This window comes from Mauremys mutica, chromosome 13 (genome assembly GCF_020497125.1).
Source record: "Mauremys mutica isolate MM-2020 ecotype Southern chromosome 13, ASM2049712v1, whole genome shotgun sequence".
NCBI classification, from domain to species: Eukaryota; Metazoa; Chordata; order Testudines; family Geoemydidae; genus Mauremys; species Mauremys mutica.
In genome coordinates this window covers 52317956-52338393 of record NC_059084.1, presented here as the reverse complement: position 1 = coordinate 52338393, position 20438 = coordinate 52317956, and the positions used below count along the sequence as shown (strand labels likewise).

Genomic DNA, 20438 nt, shown 5'->3' with positions numbered 1-20438 from the left:
ACAAACATAGACCAAAGCTATGGTCCCAGCCCCCAAGAGGATACATTGTATAACACAAGAGACAACAGGTGAGAAAAGGGGTATCACCAGGACACAATGAGATTGAGACACTGACCAGCACTGTCAGTGATCTAAGTAAAATAGCTGCCTGAGAGTTGTCAGGCTTGTTTGCTAGGAATCACAGGGAAGGGGAGTTTGACGGAAGTCTGTGAGGTATTTAGCATATATTTACTGGGTGCTCTTCCAAATCAGGAGGGGTAGCATGGAGGAAAGTATGAAGGTGCTTCTCTCGAAATTTAAAGTCTGTGGTGACATTACCTCACTGATCTTCTCTCTAATATCCTGGGATCAACACAGCTACAACAACTTAGCAGAGACATACAGAACAAGATGCATTGGCTTGATGTTAAAGCCAGACAAAATGAATTTAGAAACACAGCTTGGTGAAATTTGTCATGTTAATAATTTACTATGTAAAAAAATGAAGTTTCAGGTCAAGAAAAATCATTTGTAAATTCAGTCTGAATTCAGAGATTAATTTTGGCCAAAAAATGAATCATAAAAAATAATTTGAAAAATTCAAAACATAGTTTCAAGATTTTTAAATGAAGTTCTCTCTTTTTTCTTTTAAAATATTTATCCCAAAATTGAGCAAAGTATTTTCTTTAGTTCAACCGAAACTGAATTTTGTAATTTTTAAATTTCAGCAACAATAACCCAAACATTCCTTTTTGGGAGAAAACAACCAAGGAGGTGGTAGAGCCTCCATCTCTTGAAGGCTTCCAGTCAACGCTGGATAACCTTCAGGAAGCTATGCTTCCACTGGACACAAGTCACTAGGCTTACCACATAGCTAACTGGGTGGAATTCTAAGGTCTGTTTTATACCAAAGGTCAGACTTGATGATCAGATAGTCCATTTTGGCCTTATATCCCATGCGTCTAGCTATGGGGAAATAAATTCACTCCTATTTACTGCTCAGGACCCCCAAGTCCATTGGGGAGCCTGGCATGAACCCAAAGACCATCCAGGTTCTGTGTGGGCCTTTCTCTTTGTGGTTAGGGATTTTCATGAGAGACTCACTTAGAAAATGCTCTGCCACAGATGTCCTTCAGGGCCTGTTTGACTTGTTTGTTGCGGAGAGCATAGATGTAGGGGTTAAAGAGTTGGGCCACCACCGAGAAGAAGAAGGCCACAAATTTGTCAAATTCTTGTGCTCCCCGCTGACTTCTTCGGACATACCTGAAGATGGAGCTACTGTACAATATCACAACAACCAGGAGGTGAGCGGAGCAGGTGGAAAAGGCCTTTTTCCTTCCTGTGGTGGATGGGATGCGCATGATAGTACAGATGATACAGCCATAGGAAATGATAGTGACAGTGAAATTTCCAAGTATGAGAAGTGAAGTTGAAAGCAAGAGCATTACCTCAATATGTCCCGTGTCTATGCAGGAGAGTTGGAGCAATGCGGCTGTGTCGCAATAGAAGTGGTTTATGACATTAGGGCCACAGAATGGCACCAGGACGGCCATAAAGGCTGGGGGAAACATTATAAGTAAACTCATCACCCAGCAGCCCAGCACTAACTGGAAGCAGACCTTGCCATTCATGATGGTGCCATAACGCAAGGGATGGCAGATAGCCATGTAGCGGTCAAAGGACATCATACCCACATGGAAAAATATACAGGGTCCCAGGACAAAGAACAACAACAACTGAAGGAAACAACCAGGGAGGGAAATAGATTTTCTCTCTGTCAGGAGGCTGTAGAGGAACCTGGGCATGATGACTAAGCTGAAGCAGATTTCCAAGAGGGAGAAGTTCCTGAGGAAGAAATACATGGGCGATTGGAGGCGATGGTCCACCAAGGAGAGGGTGACAACAGCAATGTTACCCATCACAGTCAAGAAGAAGACAACCGATAGAACCACAAACAGGATGATGTTGACATGGTGGTCGTTGGACAGTCCCACAATGATGAATTCCACCACCATGGTCTGGTTCTTCATTCTTCACTCATCTTTAAAGAAAAAATAAACCATGTTAAAACCAGCACCGATAGGCCAATAAGGACAGGACGCCTGCAGGGAAATTCTACACATAAATAGAACTAATCTCTTTAATAATTTCTTTGAAAAAGTCATACGTTTTACCACTATTTATCATAGATTTTTAAGGACAGAAGGCACCAGTATGATCATCTATTCTGACTTCTTATATAGAATGGACCAAGGAACATCTCTGAATTAAATAAACATCCAACATCAAAAAAAAATCTAATATTGGTTTTAAAATTTCCAGTGATGGAAAATCCACCACAAGGCTTGGAAAGTTGTTCCAAAGATTAAATTTCCTTTCTGTGAAAGTTTGGGTTTTGTTTTCTTCCAGGTCATTGATAAAAATTTAAAAGTACTGAGCCAAGAACCAATCCCTGCGGGACTCCTCTAGAAACAGCCATGCTGAAGGATGATTGCCCATATAGAATTCCACTGTTCAGTTAGACGTGTTTTAAATCTCTTCAGTTTGCACCATGTTAATTGTGTATCATTCTAGTTTCTTAATCACAAAGTAAAAAATCAAATAAAAAATAGTACCTGCCTTAGAAAAGGGGAAACAAAGGGTATCTGGGGAATGATAGACCCAACAGCCTAACTTTGATACTTGGAAAGATACCGGAACAAATTATTAAACAATCGAGTTGTAAACACCTAGAGGATAACAGGGTTTTAGGTAATAGCCAACGAGTGCAAAGTACTAGACTTAGGAAGACAAATATCAAATGCACAGCTACAAACTGGGACTAGCTGGCAAGTAGGTAACACTGCTGGAAAGGACCTTGGGGTTATATTGCCTCACAAATGGAATCTGTGTCACAATGCGATGCTGTTGGGAAAAGGCCAATATCATACTGGGGTGTATTAACAGGACTGTTGTATGTAAGACCCAGGAGGTGAGTGATCCAATACTGGTGAGAGCTCAGCTGGAGTGTACTGTCCAGTTGTGTAGTCCACATTTAAAGAAAGTTGTGGACAAATTGGAGAGGGTCCACAAGACTGCAACAAAAATGATGAAAGGGTTAGAATACAGCTGTCGGAGAAAAACTCAGTTCTCGCTTTTTGTTTGGGTGCAGCAAAATCAAATACTTTATTATTTCTCCAGTAATTACAATGGAGGGAGAGAGTGCCATAGGACACAGGGTCGCCCCAGTCCCAGACAGGTCTCTCAACTGGTAAACAATTACATCAAGCCTTTATACCTTTGTTACAGACAATTTCTAGCAATCATGGAGACAGTAAAAAGCAACAAATACATTTTGTTTATACATAGCAGAAAGGCTTATCTTATTTGTCTCTCTCTTAAGAAAAGCAAGCCTGCATTTTGGTTAGTGATTGCAAGGTCGTAATAACTTTGTACATAGTTCTTGTCCTGTCGCCTCGCACTATCTTTGCTCCTACAAGTCTCACGTCATTAGGGTTACAGTATGGCCTGACTCTTGCTAACTGACTGACACGCATTAAAATCCGCTTCAAATCCTTATTGAAGCTTTCCCTGCTTCCACACAGCCGAGGTCCTGCCTCAGCACAGGAGGGATGGAAAAGATGAGCTCTCAAGTTCCCTTCCAACCCAGCATTTCTATGGTTCTGTATCACATCAAATGCCTCACAGAAATCTAAACATATTGCATCAGCATTATTACCATAATCAAACAAACATGTAATGACATGAAACAAAACTCTCAGGTTATGTCCATGAATCCACGCTGACTGGAACTAATTCTGTTATCCGCCTCTATTTGTCTGTTAATCGAGAAGCTCTGCTTCTGGCTGCCTGCAGATTCAACTGGAAATTGCTCTAACACAACATATTGGTTACAAATTAGGAAGGATTTTCCTTCCTAAACTCTGGTTTCATTCCCTTTCCACATACACATCCCTTGTATTGAATAGAAGCATAGCTTGAATGGCTAAATTTTAAATCAGTCACATTACCCAGCTTGGACCTGATCCAATGGTCTTCAAAGTCAATTGAGAGCCTAACACTGGCTCCAGAGGGCTCTCAGACAATGTTAAGATGCTGGTGGCTATGGAGAGGTACTTACAGAGTTGGAAAATGGAGAGTGAGGTCACAAACTTGCATCTGCAGAGACGGCTGCTCTCCTCATCACAAACAGAACCTGAAGAAAAGCCGTGTGTCTTTGCAGATTGGGTCCCATGCACCTCTCCAAACACTTCTTTCTTCAAAAGTTCTACTTTTTCAACAGTATTTCTCTGGGAGTTTGAATACACAAAACAAGAAGGGCTCTTATTTCTCAGGGATTCCCATTTTGCAATAAGCCATCTCATCCATTTGCTTGGCTTTGCAGATAAGGGTAGCAGAATTTTTTGCAAGGACACTTGTCATAACTTCACCACCATGATTAAACAAATCTGATTGTTCCCACATTAAATGTATACCATAACAGGGATCCCTGAAGTAATGGTAGCGGCATTGTATCTACTTGCAAACCTCAAAGATTCATATCCTGCAAAGATCTCCAAAGTCACCACATTGCGCACCTTCAAAACCATCCTCAGAGCTCACCAGATGCCGCAATCACCAGGAGACACTAAAGAATGGCAGCTGTTGTGTCACCACTGCTCTTCACATCTGTCATTATTTTCTACACGTTTAACTCCCAACTATAATGTTGATCACATCCATATCTTTCTGACTCATGCTACACAGAGTGAATATTTTCGGGAGAGCTCCCTTCTTTGCCTAGCACAATGGTACTGGGATCCTAAAGAGGGGCCTCGATCTAGGACGACAGAATAAAACAATAATAATAACTGCCAGGCTCTTCAAATCGAGATTGCTTTAAAATCCCACCGCAGCCATCCTGTTCTGTTCATCCTCACTCAGACTCTGACTTAGAAACACCTGCAATTGTCACAGAAATCCTGCAGCTGCTGAATCAAGATGCTCTGATTTGGCCCTGTCTATCTATGCCATTCTATATAACAGATCATGAGGATAAACCTGGGCTATATTAAACAACCCCTCCCTTTTGTGTTCTCATTTATAATAGTTGTCATGTCTGGTATTCTTGTCCCTCAGTTTTGGCTGGGACCCCTGAGGCCAATTAGCTAATGAGCTTTGCTGACAACACTGTAGGGACACACTTCTGCTCCCTTCTTCTCAGAGTTTTAGAAAAGAATAGGTTGATGTTACGTTTCTTCATTCCCCAGGGAGAAGCCAATGGGTTCTGTGTCTCCATGTGCCAACTCACTCATTTTCTTGACAAGACGGAGAATTGCTACAGGGAGATGGAGGAGATGGCCTTGGTGTTTCCCAATTGGATCAAGAAGGCAAACCATGAATAGGAAGATATTTAAATGATTGGTCATTGGCCAGGCCCAAGAGAATGAACTCTTCTACCATGGTGGTTGTCCATTGACTTGTATTCGTTCTAGGCAGAAGGCTGGCCCCTGCCCAGAGGTACTGGCTTGTCAGCAGAGAAACTGAAGTTGCCCTGGTAGGATCCTGTGTTCCCTGATGAGGCTGTCTGGTGAGTCACCTGAATGAGAGACGGGAGGTTATGAAAGACTCACTCATGCTCTTCAGCCATTTTTCACCAACTTCAATTGAGGGAAGTTGCTGCAAGTGTGGGGGGCAGGCAGAGGTGACCCTGCCCACCTAAGCAAAGATGGTCCCCAAGAACTCCCAAGGGAAGGGTGAGCTAGCGTGAGGAGGAAATGCATGTCAGATAAGAACAGAAGAATATAGGAACGGCCCTACGGGGTCAGACCAAAGGTTCATCTAGCCCAGTATCCTCTCTCCCTACAGTGGCCAATGCCAGGTGCCCCAGAAGGAATGAACAGGACAGGTAATCATTAAATGATCCATCCTCTGTCACTCATACCCAGCTTCTGGAAAACAGAATCCAGGTTAATTCCATAATTCACCAAACATCAGTCTGAAATCTGATCTCTTTAATTCAGGCTTTTATACAGAGTAAATATGACCTGCGCCATTAATGACAAAATTAAACCTAACTCTCCCTGACTGAAATATTGTCAGGTACATTCTCGATGTACATAATTGAAGTACAATCAGTTGCTCATTGCCACATTAAGTTAATTACACCCACCGGTAACCTGCAGCTGGTTCATTGTTGTAGGGATGGGTTCTTCCTGAGTGTCTTGGAATGCCTGCAATCTGTTTTCTGTGCTCACGTGATAAGACCATAAGAACATAAGAATGGCCAGAGTGGATCAGACCAAAGGTTCATCTAACCCAGTATCCTGTCCTCTGACAGTGGCCAGTGCCTGGTGTCCCAAAGGAAATGACCAGAACAGGTAACCATCAACTGATCCATCCCCTGTTGCTCATTCCCAGCTTTTGGCAAACAGAGGCTAGGGACACCATCCCGTGCCCACCCTGGCTAATAATCATTGATGGACCTGTCCTCCATGAACTTATCTAGTTCTTTTTTGAACCCTGTTATAGTCTTGGCCTTCACAACATCTTCTGGCAAGGAGTTCCACAGGTTAACTGTACGTTGTGTGAAGAAGAACTTCCTTTTATTTATTTTAGACCTGCTGCCTATTAATTTCATTTGGGGGCACATGCTTCTGTACTGCTGTTTAGGCTGACACACTCCTTGTTTCCAAAATGTTAGAGTTACATTTGAGTCACTCGACTTCAGTTACTGTACTAGAACTAAAGTGAGCGTGATCACACTGGGTATGTCTAAGCTGCAGTCACTGGGTATAGTTACCATACATCGAGGAATGGATACTGTTTTATATGTTTTTTCTGAAATACCTTTACGTTAAGAATAAATGGGCTGGCTTAGAAAGCACCAGGAGGTAACCTGTCACTGTTTGCAGTTCATTGTTCAGAGCCCTTGATGAGAAAGCAACACCTAGGCACTGTGCATTAGGCAGGGTGTCTTGCGGGGGTCCCCCATGTATAGCAGGGGGTTGTTCATTCCTTAATACCCCCGGTTAGAAAGGCCTGGCACAAAGGTCCTTGCTCAGTGACAGGTGATGGCTGGAGACCTGACTGGACATTCTGGGAGTGGACCAGGGAGAGGGATACAGGTACGGTGACCCTGAGTCTGTGATAGTTTGCATTAAGGAAGGGGAAATGTAATGAATGCTGGTGACCAAAGGTGACTGCAAAGATGCATTGGGATTGTTGCAGAATGTCCATGTGCTTTGGAGAGGAAGGATGTGCTTGTGCCTGAGATATCGGCCTAAGAGTAGACAAAGTTGGGCTTAATTCTTTGTTCTGCCACAGAATCCTTGTGTGACAACTGGGAAGTCTCTGCATCTCTCAGTGCCTCATTCCCCTGCTGGTAGAATGAAGACGGTAATATGTCTCTTCTGTCTGTTGAGATTTTAAGGTGTTCAGGACAAGGATTACCACTTGGTGTGTGTTTTCAGATCACCATGGGCCCTGAACTTGGTTGGGGACTCTAAGCACAACCATACAAAGTTTGCTTTTTTTATTAATGAGATCCTCACATTCTGTGAATGGTATAAAATTACCAAAGTATTGTACACACACAGTTAAATCTAATACAGGATGCACCAATGTTCTGCCACTGCTGTTCAGGAAACACCTTAAAACAGTGGTTTTCAACCTTTCCAGATTACTGTAGTCCCCTCAGGAGTCGGATTTGTCTTGCCTACCCCAAGTTTCCCCTCTGTAGGAAGCCAGGGTGGCGTCCCCCAACAACTGAGGGTAAAGAGCCACTCTCTCAGCCGGAGGGGGCGGGGCCAGACCAAGCTTACTCCACCCCCCGAAAGGGGAGGGTGGAACAGGAAGTATAAAGGGCAGGGCCCTTAGCCCAGTCAGGGCAGCACCAGGGAGGGAGGCAGATGCAGACCCTGCTGCTGGGCCAGGGGAGGCCCTGGACCAGGAGAAACCTGACCTGGAGGAAGGCCGGGGGCTACCAGGGCTGCCCACTGCCGAGTACCCGGAGGAGCTGGAGGAGCCTGAGGGACTCGCTTGAGGGACCAGGTAGGAAGGAGCCCAGGGACAGAACTGCACAGCGCGGTGGGTCTATTTGGTCAGCGTGTTGTGGAGGGACCCCGCTGACCCAGTGGTGGGACCCTCGCCCCGCCACTGTCAGGGCCCTGGGCTGGAACGCAGTGGAGTTGGGTGGGCCTGTGTTCCCCTACCCCGGCCAACCCGCCTCGGGTAACAAAATCCCGATAGCGCTAGAGACCCTCACTGGCGCTCGCCGGCCCGAGGGGCGCGTTAGAGACTCTTGCCGGCGCTCGCCTGCCCGAGGGGCGCGTTAGAGACTCTTGGCGGCGCTCGCCTGTCTGAGGGGCGCTATAGACCTTTGCCGGCGTCCCTCCCTCTGCTAATTCCCTAGTGACAGACGGCCTGACGCAGGCCGGCCAGTGGGACAGTAACTACCCACCACCCCCTAGCGGCTCGGTGGGCCAACCGAGGCCGGTCACAACCCCACTTAAAAACTACTTGCTTACAAAATCAGACATATACAAAAGTGTCACCGCACATAACTGAAAAATTGCTCACTTTTTCATTTTTACCATATACTTATAAAATCTATTGGAATATAAATATTGTACTTACATTTCAGTGTACAGACGTATAAAGAAGTTACTGTCTGTATGAAATTTTAGTTTGTACTGACTCTGATAGTGCTTTTTTATGTAGCCTGTTGTAAACCTAGGCAAATACCTCCTGGAAGACCTCTCTGTACCCCAGGGGTACGTGTACCCCTGGTTAAGAGCTACTTCCTTAAAATATTAAACCAAATTATATTATTTATACAGAGCCAAGACTATTCATATCACAAAACTATGACCTTGGAATTAGGCTTGGGAAGTATTGCTTCTACCTCTGTAAATGATAATAAACGTCATTTCCGTCAGACACACACAAACCGACGAAAGAGTGTTTCCATTGTAATGTGAACAATTTGTGTTTTAATGGTTGCAAATCTTTATCTTTTAAATCTCATTGCCTAATGTCATTAAATAATTGTTGTCTTTGTTGCTCTTATTGCTTCGCACACACCCCTATTTCTTGCAACTGTGAAAATTTAAGTTGATGTATATAGAGAAAAGTACTTAAATGAACATTGATATTATCTGTGAAAACTATTAAAATGCTAACAGTTGAATTCTGCCACACCTGCTTCTAGTACAGAGAACCAACATGTTGGAATATATTGGGGAAGAAAATAGACTAGTTAATCATACATGGCTTTAGAAATGGAGGTTCTTTTTCAGTGCAACTGCTGCTACTGCCAGGGGCGGCTCCAGGCAGCAGCACGCCAAGCGCGTGCCTGGGGCGGCAAGCCACGGGGGGCGCTCTGCCGGTCGCCGCGAAGATGGCAGGCAGGTTGCCTTCATTGGCAGCCTGCGGAGGGTCCGCTGGCCCTGCGGCTTCGGTGGACCTCCAGCAGGCTGCTGAAGGCAGTCTGCCTACCGTGCTTGGGGTGGCAAAATATCTAGAGCCGCCCCTGGCTACTGCAGGGCTAGTCTAGTGAAGTCCACGATAACTTCCACATGAGTTGACTATGTCTTCATAGTGAGGCTCTGACCTCCACCAGATGCCTGTGTGCTCTGCCACAAAACTAATACATACCAGTAATAACCATTATTAATAACAATGCTTGCATGGGCCATGAATGAGCCAGCCTTAATTGCAATGAGTAGTATCTTACTCTGCAGGTGGACCTACTGATTTCAGTGGGCCTGTATTACGAAACCCTTGAACGGACAGCTGAATTCTGCAATCTCACGCCCAAAGTCCATGCATTTTGCACATGAGTGGGAGGGATCACCGGACTGCTCTGTAGGGCTTCATAGTCCAAATCACAATTGAGCCTCAGGAGACTGGTCATGGAGCAAAGTTCTACTTAGCTGGAGTAAATTTGTCCCAATCTGCCCCATGAAAATGAGCCCTGCCTCATAGAGGCAATGGAGCCTGGATGGGAAGTCACTTTTACTCCCTAAAAAAACCCTGCCAGATGACAATGATTTTTATTTTGTCAAAAACATTCATAGAAATGTTTTGGACTTTCACTGAAAGCCCCAAACCCACAATTTACCCACCCCTGCACTCCCTGCCCCAATTTTTGTCAGCTCCGCTATTTCTTTCTTTTTAAATGTAAAATTCAGTTTGTAAAATATGAATAAATTTCCACGTTTAGCTTTAATGCAAACCCACAATGTTCCGTATTTCAGGTCAATTTCCATATAATAAAAAAAGACATTTTCTGGGGGTAAGAAAAAGCAAACAAACAATTGAGATGGACTTTCCCCCTTCAGTTCTACCCGTTTGCTTTCTTTTCAGAGAGAAAAGCAGTGCCATAAAGATCCTGCCCTAGCATCCCCAGAGATGCCGTAGTGCTCATTAGCCAATTGGTCTCAAGGAATTGCAGTACCAGTGAGAGAGGAAAAATAATCATGGGGATTGAAAATAAATAAATGGGAACTGGAAATAGAGTCATGCATGTGCCACTGGTATCAGTCACTACATGCAATCTCTATGCTCAGTTTCATTGCATGACATGGATTTCATAGATCTAAGACCAGGCATGGAAAGTTCGTTGTTATGTTACTAGAACTTATTACTTTTGAGACTAGTTCACTAGATGATCCATTGCTAGATATCGAACATCACATGAAATTTGTATCTTTGTTCAAACAGCAGGTAAGCGAGCAGCCACCATGGAGAACCACACTGCAGTGACAGAGTTTATCCTTCTGGGCTTCACAGATGTTCGCTGGCTGCAGATCCTGCTCTTCGTTTTGTTATTTATCACCTATGTTTCGACCATAGCAGGAAATATTCTCATTATCTCCATCACGCTGGTCAGCCGGAGCCTCCAGACACCCATGTATTTTTTCCTCAGGAACTTCTCGCTTTTGGAGATTGGTTTCACCTCAGCGTCCATCCCGAAAGTTTTATTCAATGTGGCGTCGGGCTGCCAGTCCATATCTGTGGCTGGATGCTTTGCACAATGTTTATTTTATCTCACTGTGGGCACTGCTGAGTTTTGCCTGCTGGCGGCCATGTCCTTCGATAGGTACGTGGCCATCTGCAAACCCCTGCACTACACGTCCATCATGACCGGTCACTTCTGTAACTGGCTGGTGCTGGCCTCTTGGCTTATTGGTTTTGGGTATGTGCTCGTCCCGCTTGTTCTATTGTTCCGGTTGCCATTCTGTGGCCCCAACATCATTAACCATTTCTTCTGTGACAGTGCTGCATTGCTTAAACTTGCCTGCACAGACACCCGGCTCCTAGAGCTCCTGTCTTTCCTCTTGGCCACAGGCAGCATATTGGGCACTTTAGCCATCACTGTCTTCTCCTATTTCAAGATCATCTCCATGGTGATGTGTATCCCCTCCATGGCCGAGAGGCTGAAAGCTTTCTCCACCTGCGCCTCTCACATCACCATGGTCTCCATGGCGTACGGCAGCTGCATCTTCTTGTACGTGAAGCCCATGGGGAGCAGCAGGCTGGACCTCAGCAAGAATGTGGCTGTCCTCAACAGCATTGTGTCCCCTCTGCTCAACCCCTTCATCTACAGCCTGAGGAACAAACAGGTGAAAGAGGCCTTGAGGGAGGCTCTCAGGTGGATCACGGTATTTTCTAAGAACTCCAAATTTTGACATTAGGGTGACAAGTAGAAACAAGGTTGGAATCTAATAAAGGTACAGATCGATTTCAAATTGTGTAGCAACAAAACTCAGACCAATGAAGAGCTTAATGCCAAATTTTGTCACCATTCTTCATACTGATGGGTATATTATTTTGCAGGTAGGCCCACAATGGCTCTACTTAAAGGGTGAAGATGACCAGAATGGGAGGAAATGTCTCTGAATCTGGCCCTCTATTGCTCTGGGTTTGCATCTTGCCTTTTTACAGTGCTTTTCAATAATCCACTATCTTTACCCTCCAGACAGCAAATCAGCTTTTCTCAAACCATATGTCCACATACATCTGTGCCGGCTGACTGCACCTCTTGATTCCAGGGGGTCAGTTGGAGTCAGGGTTGCCAATTTTGGTTGGATGTATTCCTAGAGGTGAGAACGGGTAAGTCACTGCCTCTCTCATTGCCTCATTCTCCATCTTGTAGAATGAAGAAGGTGATATCTTATTTCTCTGCTACTTGGTGTGTGTTGGGAGAGCACCATGAGCTCTGAACTTGGTTGGAGACTCTAAGCACAATCATAATTTTTTTTTTCATTAATGAGACACTTACATTCTATGAATGGTACAAAGTTACCAAAGTGTTGCAAAAATATGAGTAAACATAACCTATAGAATGTGAAAGTTCTCTGCCAGTGCTGCTTGAGAAACATCTTAAAACGTGGTGTCAGATTATTTGTTATCTATACAGAGTCAGAACTGTGCATACCACAGAATTATGACCTTCTAGCTAGGCATGGAAGTATATTTTATTGGTAAATGCCTGTAAATGTTGATTTCAACTGTACACACACAAACCTATGAAAAAATATTTCTGATGATAATATAAATTTTAAGATAGGCAAAGTAAGAAAAATCTGCTTGAGAACTTATTAGCGTTTCAGTTAAGGAATTTATTTTGTATATTTGGACATGTTAACAATTTGTGTTTTCATGGCTATAAATCTTTATCTTTTTAATCTCAGTGTTCACGGTCACTAATAATTCTTGTCTGACTACCATTGCCATATGTGCCTGGAATTGTGAAAATTTAAATGGAAAAAAAAGTAAATTAAAAAAAAGCTTGAAACTCACTATTTTGTGAAAATTTAAATTGATATCAATATGAAAAAATGCTAAGAAAAGATACATTGATAGTTTCTGTCAAAATTATAAAAAAATGAACGTTGAATTCTGCCAAGCTTCCTCATAGAACGGGCTGGACAATATTGAGGTGGGAATCGAACGGTTAATTGTGCATGCCTTTAGAAATGGAGGTTCTCTGTCAGTGCAACAGCTGTTACTGCAGGGCTGGTCTAATCCAATGAAGTGCACAGTCACCTCCACCTGAGCTCACCTCTGCGTTCACTGTGGTGAAAGGTGTATTTATCTTTTACTTCACGGTATCTCCCGTGTGGCCCAAGGCTTTCTAGCCATTGTGGTGGCAAATCTGTGTTCAGTTCTTCCTCGAGGCAGAGTGGACACTTGACTCCCGGTTTCCCACGGCCCAAATGAGTCCTCTAACCACTGGGAGATGGGGGGGCTCCACCATCTCCTCTTTTTTTCTTGAAGATCCTATCAAAATTTCGTTTGCTTTTCATAAAAAAGCAGGTAAAATGCCCCAAATCAAAATGAAACAATTTGTTCTAACCAAAATGACTTTAAAAATGTTTTAAAAACAGAACAAAACACCCCACAGCAGTTTAAAAAAGAATAAGATGGTGTGTGCTAATAAAAGATTCTAGTTGCAGTGTAAAGACACTGGGGATCTTAGATCATCTAGTCTCACCTCCTGTACAAAACAGGGCAGAGAATTTAAACTGGTTATTCATGTACTGGGCCCAATACCCTGTGTTTGACTAAAACGTAACTTCAGATCTGATGGAATAATCATGTGAAGAGAGAGAATCTATCACTTGCTTTCATCATTTGTTCAGTGACTGGTTGTTAGCTAGATATCACATTAGCAGGTTAATTCCATAAATCAAGGTTAATACTATAAATCCCCAAACATCAGTCTGAAATCAGATCTCTTTAATTCAGACTCTTATACAGGGTAAATGTGATCTGCCCCATTAATGAGAAAATTAAACCTAACTGTCCCTGACTGAAATATTGTCAGGTACATTCCAGATGGACATAATTGAAGTACAATCAATTGCTCATTGCCACATTAAATTAATTACACCCATCGGTAACCTGCAGCTGGTTCATTGTTGTAGGGCTGGGTTGTTCCTGAGGATCTCGGAATGACTGCAAACTTTTTTTTTTGTGCTCACATGATAATAATTCAGCTTCCCCTTTTCTTTACAATATGTCTAGCTCTTTTTATAATCCCCATGACCGTGGCATCTAATCATCTCTCATTACAACAAAGCCCCCTGTGAGATAGGATAGTATCATTACTCCCATTTTCCAGAATGGAACTGAGACACTGAAAGATAAAAGCTGGAGTTTTCACAGAGGACTAAGGGAGTTAAGCAACCAAATCCCATTGAATTTTTAGGGTTTTAGGCTTAAATTCCTTAGACACCTTTGATAATTCCATCCTATATGTGTAGTACAGTGACAGTGGGGAATAAAATGTGGGTTTCACCCACTGCAAATGTTTACCCCCATCCGTAGGTAAGTTGTATCCCTTAAGGGATTTGGATGCCCAATGCCCTTTAATTGAAATGGGAATTGGAGTGTCCCATTTCTTTAGGCAGCTTTGACCCTGTCAGACTAATTGTTCATAAAGCAGAATCACAATATTGATGACAGGAGCAACTCAAAGAATTTGGGGTTTACTAGAAAGAATACTTGTATTATATCACACAATTGCTTTATTCATTATCAAAAAGCATCACAAAGAGACACTGAATGGAGAGTCATAACAGAACAAAGCACATTTAGGACACACAAACAGTTGTAAGAACCAACTTTTAAACAAGTAACAGAAAATGACCAGTTCATAAGGCAAAAAAAAATAATCACTAATTGCCATCAGTTTGACAGACACACTAGTTATTGCTATGGTACCCATCATGATGACGTCTACCTTCCAAGCAATCATTAATGTTTTTACCCTTACAACCCCCCACTGAGTAAGGAAAACCAAATTAATTACAAATTAATTAGATGAAGAATTGAGACAGAGAGACACTAAATTGCTTTGTGACAGGTTTGGTCTCAGAGATCTCCTTGGGACTGTCACCTGATGTGCTGAAATTACCTCTGAGCCCATTTTCTCTACCAGCTCGGCACTCCAGAACCCTGCCTTGTTGAGCCAGAGATGCTAGCCTGCTGCAAAACAGACCCAGAATTTAACTAAAAACAGTTCAGCAGGTTACCTGTCTCCAGCATCCAGGCACCTATCTCTGAATGGGATCCAAACCCCACATAAATCCATTTTACTCTATATAAAGCTTATACAGGGTAAATTCATAAATTGTTCACCCTCTAGATCACTGGTAGAGAGAGATGCACAGCTGTTTGCTCCCCCAGGTATTAATCATTTACTCTGGGTTTATTAATAAACAAAAGTGATTGTATTAAGTATCAAAAGGAGTATTTAAGTGGTTCCGAATAATAACAGCCAGAACAAAGTAAGTTACAAAGCAAAATAAAACAAAACACAATAGTCTAAGCCTAATACATTAAGAAACTGATTACAGGTAAATCTCACCCTCAGAGATGTTCCAATAAGCTTCTTTCACAGACTAGACTCCTTCTTAGTCTGGGCCCAATCCTTTCCCTGGTACAGTCTTTGTTAGATCCAGCAGACATCTCAGGCGGTCAGCAGGGGTTTTCTCATGACTGGCAGCCTCCTTTGTCCTACTCCACCCCCTTTTATGGCTTTGGCACAAGGTGGGAATTTTTGTCTGCGCTAGTCCCCACCACCACCTCATCAGTGGAAAAGTACAAGGATTAAGATGGATTCCAATATCATGTGACATGGTCACATGTCACTGTAATACCCTTAGTCTCCATTCTTCCTGGGTTGGCCCACACACACACTGGAAGGTCTGCAGATAAATAAACCATCTACAACCAATTGTTCTAGTCAGTGGGAGCCATCAAGATTCTAAACCATCATTAATGGCCCACACTTTGCATAATTACAATAAGACCTCAGAGTTATACTTCATATTTCTAGCTTCAGATACAAGCATGATACATGTATACAAATAGGAGGAATATATTCTGTAGGCTATAACCTTTGTTATGATACCTTACAAGAGACCTTTTGCATAAAGCATATTCCAGTTACATCATATTCACACTCCTAAGCACATTTCCATAAAACATATGGAGTGCAACATTACAGGCTTGTTAAAGGTGAGACAGGGAGAGTAAAGCAAATAACTGATCCAGGAACTCCAGAAGGCAATGGCTTCTATATTAAGAATTTTTGTTCTGCTGCTCAGCACCATCATAAAATATCAGGGTTGGGATTTTCAAAGGGACCCATTGGAACTAGGCAGGGGTGAAAGTAACTGAAAGGACTTACCGGTACGCCGGAGTACTGATCCGGGGCGTGGTGTCAACTGGAAGAGGCGGGGCCTTTCAAGGTTTAAAGGTCCTGAGGCTCCGGCTGTGGCTGGGAGCCCCAGGGCCTTTAAATTACCCCAGAGCTCCCAGCTGCAGAGGCGGCTGAGAGCTCAGGGGTGAATTAAAGAGCCCGGGGCTCCAGCCACCACAGAGCTCCGGGCCCTTTAAATTCCCGTGGGAGCCCGGCTGCTGGAGCTCTGGTGGGGATTTAAAGGGCCCAGGGCTCCCCGCAGCGGCTGGAACCCTGGGCCCTTTAAATCCCGAAAGCGGAAGCCGATCCAGTCTGGCACGGCGTACTGGCTCTTGCCGGTACGCCGTACTGGACCGTACCAGCTTACTTTCACCTCTGGAACTAGGTACCCAACTCCCATTCAATTTCAACAGCAGCTGGGAAACACTCTCCCTTAGAGTCATTTGAAAATAAAAGTCTAAAATATGAAATGCCTATAGAGGTATACTGAGGGTATGGATAAATCTCTGCTCTTTCAAGCACTGAAGAATTAAGGATAGATAGATTAGATTAGATAAATAGGTGTCTATGGGGATAGATGGATAGATAGATAGATGTCTATGGGGATGGATAGATAGATAGGTGTCTGTGGTGATGGATGGGTTGATAGATTAGATAGACAGGAATTCTTTGCTCTTTAATATAGTTCTCTCTCCAATCTCCAGGCTTTCACCTTCCACACGCCATTAAATATTGGGGTGTTTACAAAACACTGCACTCTGGCCAATGGCCTTCCTCACTGCCTCCTGAACTTGCCTGTTCCTCAGGCTGTATATGAAGGGGTTGAGCAGAGGGGACACCACTGTGTTGAGAACAGCCACAGCCTTGCTGAGGTCCAGCCCGCCACTCCACATAGGTTTGACATACATGAAGATGCAACTCCCGTAGGTGATGGAGACCACGGTGATGTGAGAGGTGCAGGTGGAGAAAGCTTTCTGCCTCCCCTGGGCAGATGGGATGTGCATCACGGTGGAGATGATCTTCATGTAGGACACAAGGGTGATTGCTAGAGTGCCCAGCACCGAAAGCAGAGCTGTGATGAAGCCTATGCACTCTATGAGCCATGTGTCTGCACAGGCAAGCTTAATCAATGGTGTGCTATCACAGAAGAAATGGTTAATCACATTCGGGCCACAGAAAGGCAACTGGAACAGTACAATCGTTGGAGCAATAATAATCAATATGCCTCCAATCCAGGAGCCCAATGCCAAGAGAGTGCAGACTTGACCACTCATGATAGCTGTGTATCGTAGAGGGTTGCAGATGGCCACGTATCTATCAAAGGACATGGCTGCTAACAGAAGGAACTCGGTGGTACCCAGGATAAAATAGAGAAAGGATTGAGCAAAACATCCAGTTAAAGAAATGGTTTGACTGCCTAATGCCATGTTGGCCAATGCTTTTGGGATGATAACAGAGGTGAAGCTGATTTCCAGGAGGGAGAAGTTCTGGAGGAAGTAGTACATGGGGGTCTGGAGACGCTGGTCCACCAGGGTGACAGTGATGATAAGAATGTTGCCCGCGATGGTAAAGAGATAAGCGACTAGGAGCACCACAAAAATCAGGACCTGTAGGCGGCGGTCATTGGTGAAACCCAAGAGGATGAACTCCACCACCGCAGTTCGGTTCTCCATCTGTCAACATACAAAAGCAGTTCAAGAACAGTGAATAGCACAACACGGAAGAGGGAGCAGTCACAAGCCTACATCCCCAAGACCTCATTCCGCAAACCTGCCTTCCATCTGTATCTCTAGGGGCTTCTCTCAGCCCTTGTGTCTCTGCGTGAGTCTCCAAGGTCCAGTGTGAGTCCTAGGCCTTGTTTGGACATTGTCAGTGGAAGTCAGACTCCGGGGAAATTTTAAACTCCTTGGGGAAGGACCTAGCACAGACTCTCTAGCCTCTGGGAACTTCTGTAATAATAAAACGAATGAAACTGATCTTAATTATAATAATGGAGAAACTGAGCTCCAATCGATAGAGAAGCTACATCTATAGTTAGATCTCTTTTCTCATAATGGAATGGGACAAGTCGAAAATCGGTTAAGTTTTTAAGTTCCTCAGGGCAGACACTGTCCTTTTGAAATACATATATATGGAGTTACCAGAACAGCTGGGGCAGGCTGATGTCTGACTGGGGGATCAGCATCTGAGGTAATAGATGGGCAACATTTTCGAAGGAGCCTAAAGGAGCTAGGCACCCAAACCTCGATGATTTTCAAACCAAGAAATAAATTCATACAAGAATTGTGGGTTTGGGGATTTTTTATGCAAAGCTCAAACTGTGGAGAGATTGCTGCCCATCATGCTGCCCAATGTCGCCTCATTGTTTCCTTGTGCTCCCCTGTCTGGCTGTATCTGTTTGTCAGTCTCTTGTCTGATAGAATTGTAAGACTGGCAGGGACCTCGAAAGATCATCTAGTTCAGTTTCCTGCACTCATGGCAGGCTACATATTATCTAGAACATCCCTGACAGTGTTTGTCTAACCTGCTCTTAAGAATCTCCAGTGAAGAAGATTCCACAACCTCCCCAGGCAATTTATTCCACTGCTTAATCACCCTGACAGTTAGGAAGTTTTCCCTAATGTCCAACCTAAACCTCCCTTGCGGCAATTTAAGCCCCTTGCTTCTTGTCCTACTCTCAGAGGTTAAGGAGAACAAATTTTCTCCCTTCTCCTTGTAACAACCTTTTATGTACTTGAAAACTGTTATTATGTCCCCTCTCAGTCTTCTATTCTCTAGACTAAACAAACCCAATTTTTTTCAATCTTCCCTCATAGGTCATGTTTTCTAGATCTTTAATCATTTGTGATGCTCTTCTCTGGATTCTCTCCAATTTGTCCACATCTTTCCTGAAATGTGGCACCCAGAACAGGACACAATACTCCAGTTGAGGCCTAATCAGTGCGGAGCAGAGCGGAAGAATTACTTCTCCTGTCTTGCTTACAACACTCCTGCTAATACATCCCAGAATGATGTTTGCTTTTTTTGCAACAGCGTTACACTGCTGACTTATATTTAGCTTGTGATCCAGAATGACCCCCAGATCCCTGTCCGCAGTTCTCCTTCCTAGGCAGTCATTTCCCATTTTGTACTGTGAGCTGTTTGGGAGGAGGACCCGGTTTTTGTTCTGTGTTTGTACAGCCCAATGGGGTCCTGTTCCATGACTGGGGCTCATAGGTGCTACCTCAATACAATTCATTTGTCAGAATAATAACAATTAGCCTATGGAACTCACTGACACAAGATGTCATTGAGGTTCAGAGTTTAGTTTAACAGGCTTAATAAAAGGCTTCAATATTTACATAAATAAGAAGAACACCCCATTCACATCCATCAGAGACGATGTTTTCAACCAGTTTGAAAGGACTATAAATCCTATTGCTTCAGGGGATAAGCCAACTTTATTGATTCATTTTTTGCAGGACCAGGGTTTTGGCTACCTGTGTGTTCTATCTAGGGACAGTCCCAATATTCAAGGCTTTGTCTTATATAGGCTCCTATCACCCCCACTCCCTGTTCTGATTTTCACACTTGCTGTCTGGTCACCCGAGGTCTATCAGTCCCTAAACTTGGGCTTGTCACAGTTCAGGGAAACTGCACCTGTATTCCCCCAAGTACTCCACTCTAGGCTCCCAGCTTTTCAGCTGCCACTTTTCTTGGGCAGAGACCCACGACTCTCACCTTCCTGTCTGGTTTTTTTCTAGGCTGCATAGTACCCTGCAGACACTGTGAATTCCCCAGCAAGTCAGACTGCCTCAGCAGGCCGGCTTTGTCTTCTCCTCAGAGCCTATCAACAGTGTAGCCATCCATAGGTGTAAGCTATCACCTAGTCCTGTCTAAGCAAGCACATTTATTCTTAAAGTGAAAACATTAAAACATTAACATTACAGAGAACACATTAAACCAATAAAACACCCTGCACGCATGCTAAGAAGCAGTAATCAGCCAGCCAGTATTCCCCTCCCAGGCAGGAGCGGCGCCAGGGTTTTTGGCACCCTACGTGGGGGTCCTTCCATGCTGCCGGTCGTTGGCGGCAATTCTGCGGCGGGGGGGTCCTTCCGCGCTCCCGGTCTTCGGGGCACTTTGGCGCCGGGTCCTGGACCCGCCGCAGAATTGCCGCTAAAGACCCGGAGAGCGGAAGGATCCCCCACCGCCGAATTGACTGCCTACGTCACCTAAATGGAAGCGCCGGCCCTGCTCCCAGGGCAAAGTTTCAAAAGGGCGC

General features: G+C 44.0%; 3 protein-coding genes across 3 annotated transcripts; 1 reads left to right on the top strand and 2 right to left on the bottom strand.

The window, feature by feature from the left end:
- Positions 1–1079: 1079 nt before the first annotated feature.
- Positions 1080–2009, bottom strand: LOC123347703 (olfactory receptor 49-like). The gene has a single exon (XM_044984942.1). It carries the CDS (start codon positions 2007–2009, stop codon positions 1080–1082), a length of 930 nt encoding a protein of 309 aa, XP_044840877.1.
- Positions 2010–10703: 8694 nt separating this feature from the next.
- Positions 10704–11651, top strand: LOC123347702 (olfactory receptor 6C75-like). Its single transcript, XM_044984941.1, has one exon. The coding sequence runs from the start codon at positions 10704–10706 to the stop codon at positions 11649–11651; it is 948 nt and encodes a 315-aa protein (XP_044840876.1).
- A 5248-nt stretch (positions 11652–16899) lies between these two features.
- Positions 16900–17847, bottom strand: LOC123347701 (olfactory receptor 49-like). Its single transcript, XM_044984939.1, has one exon. It carries the CDS (start codon positions 17845–17847, stop codon positions 16900–16902), a length of 948 nt encoding a protein of 315 aa, XP_044840874.1.
- Positions 17848–20438: the final 2591 nt, after the last annotated feature.

Excerpts from the sequence above, each read along its gene's own strand:
- LOC123347703 (XM_044984942.1), bottom strand. The coding sequence starts at position 2,009 with ATGAAGAACCAGACCATGGTGGTGGAATTCATCATTGTGGGACTGTCC.
- LOC123347702 (XM_044984941.1), top strand. The coding sequence starts at position 10,704 with ATGGAGAACCACACTGCAGTGACAGAGTTTATCCTTCTGGGCTTCACA.
- LOC123347701 (XM_044984939.1), bottom strand. The coding sequence starts at position 17,847 with ATGGAGAACCGAACTGCGGTGGTGGAGTTCATCCTCTTGGGTTTCACC.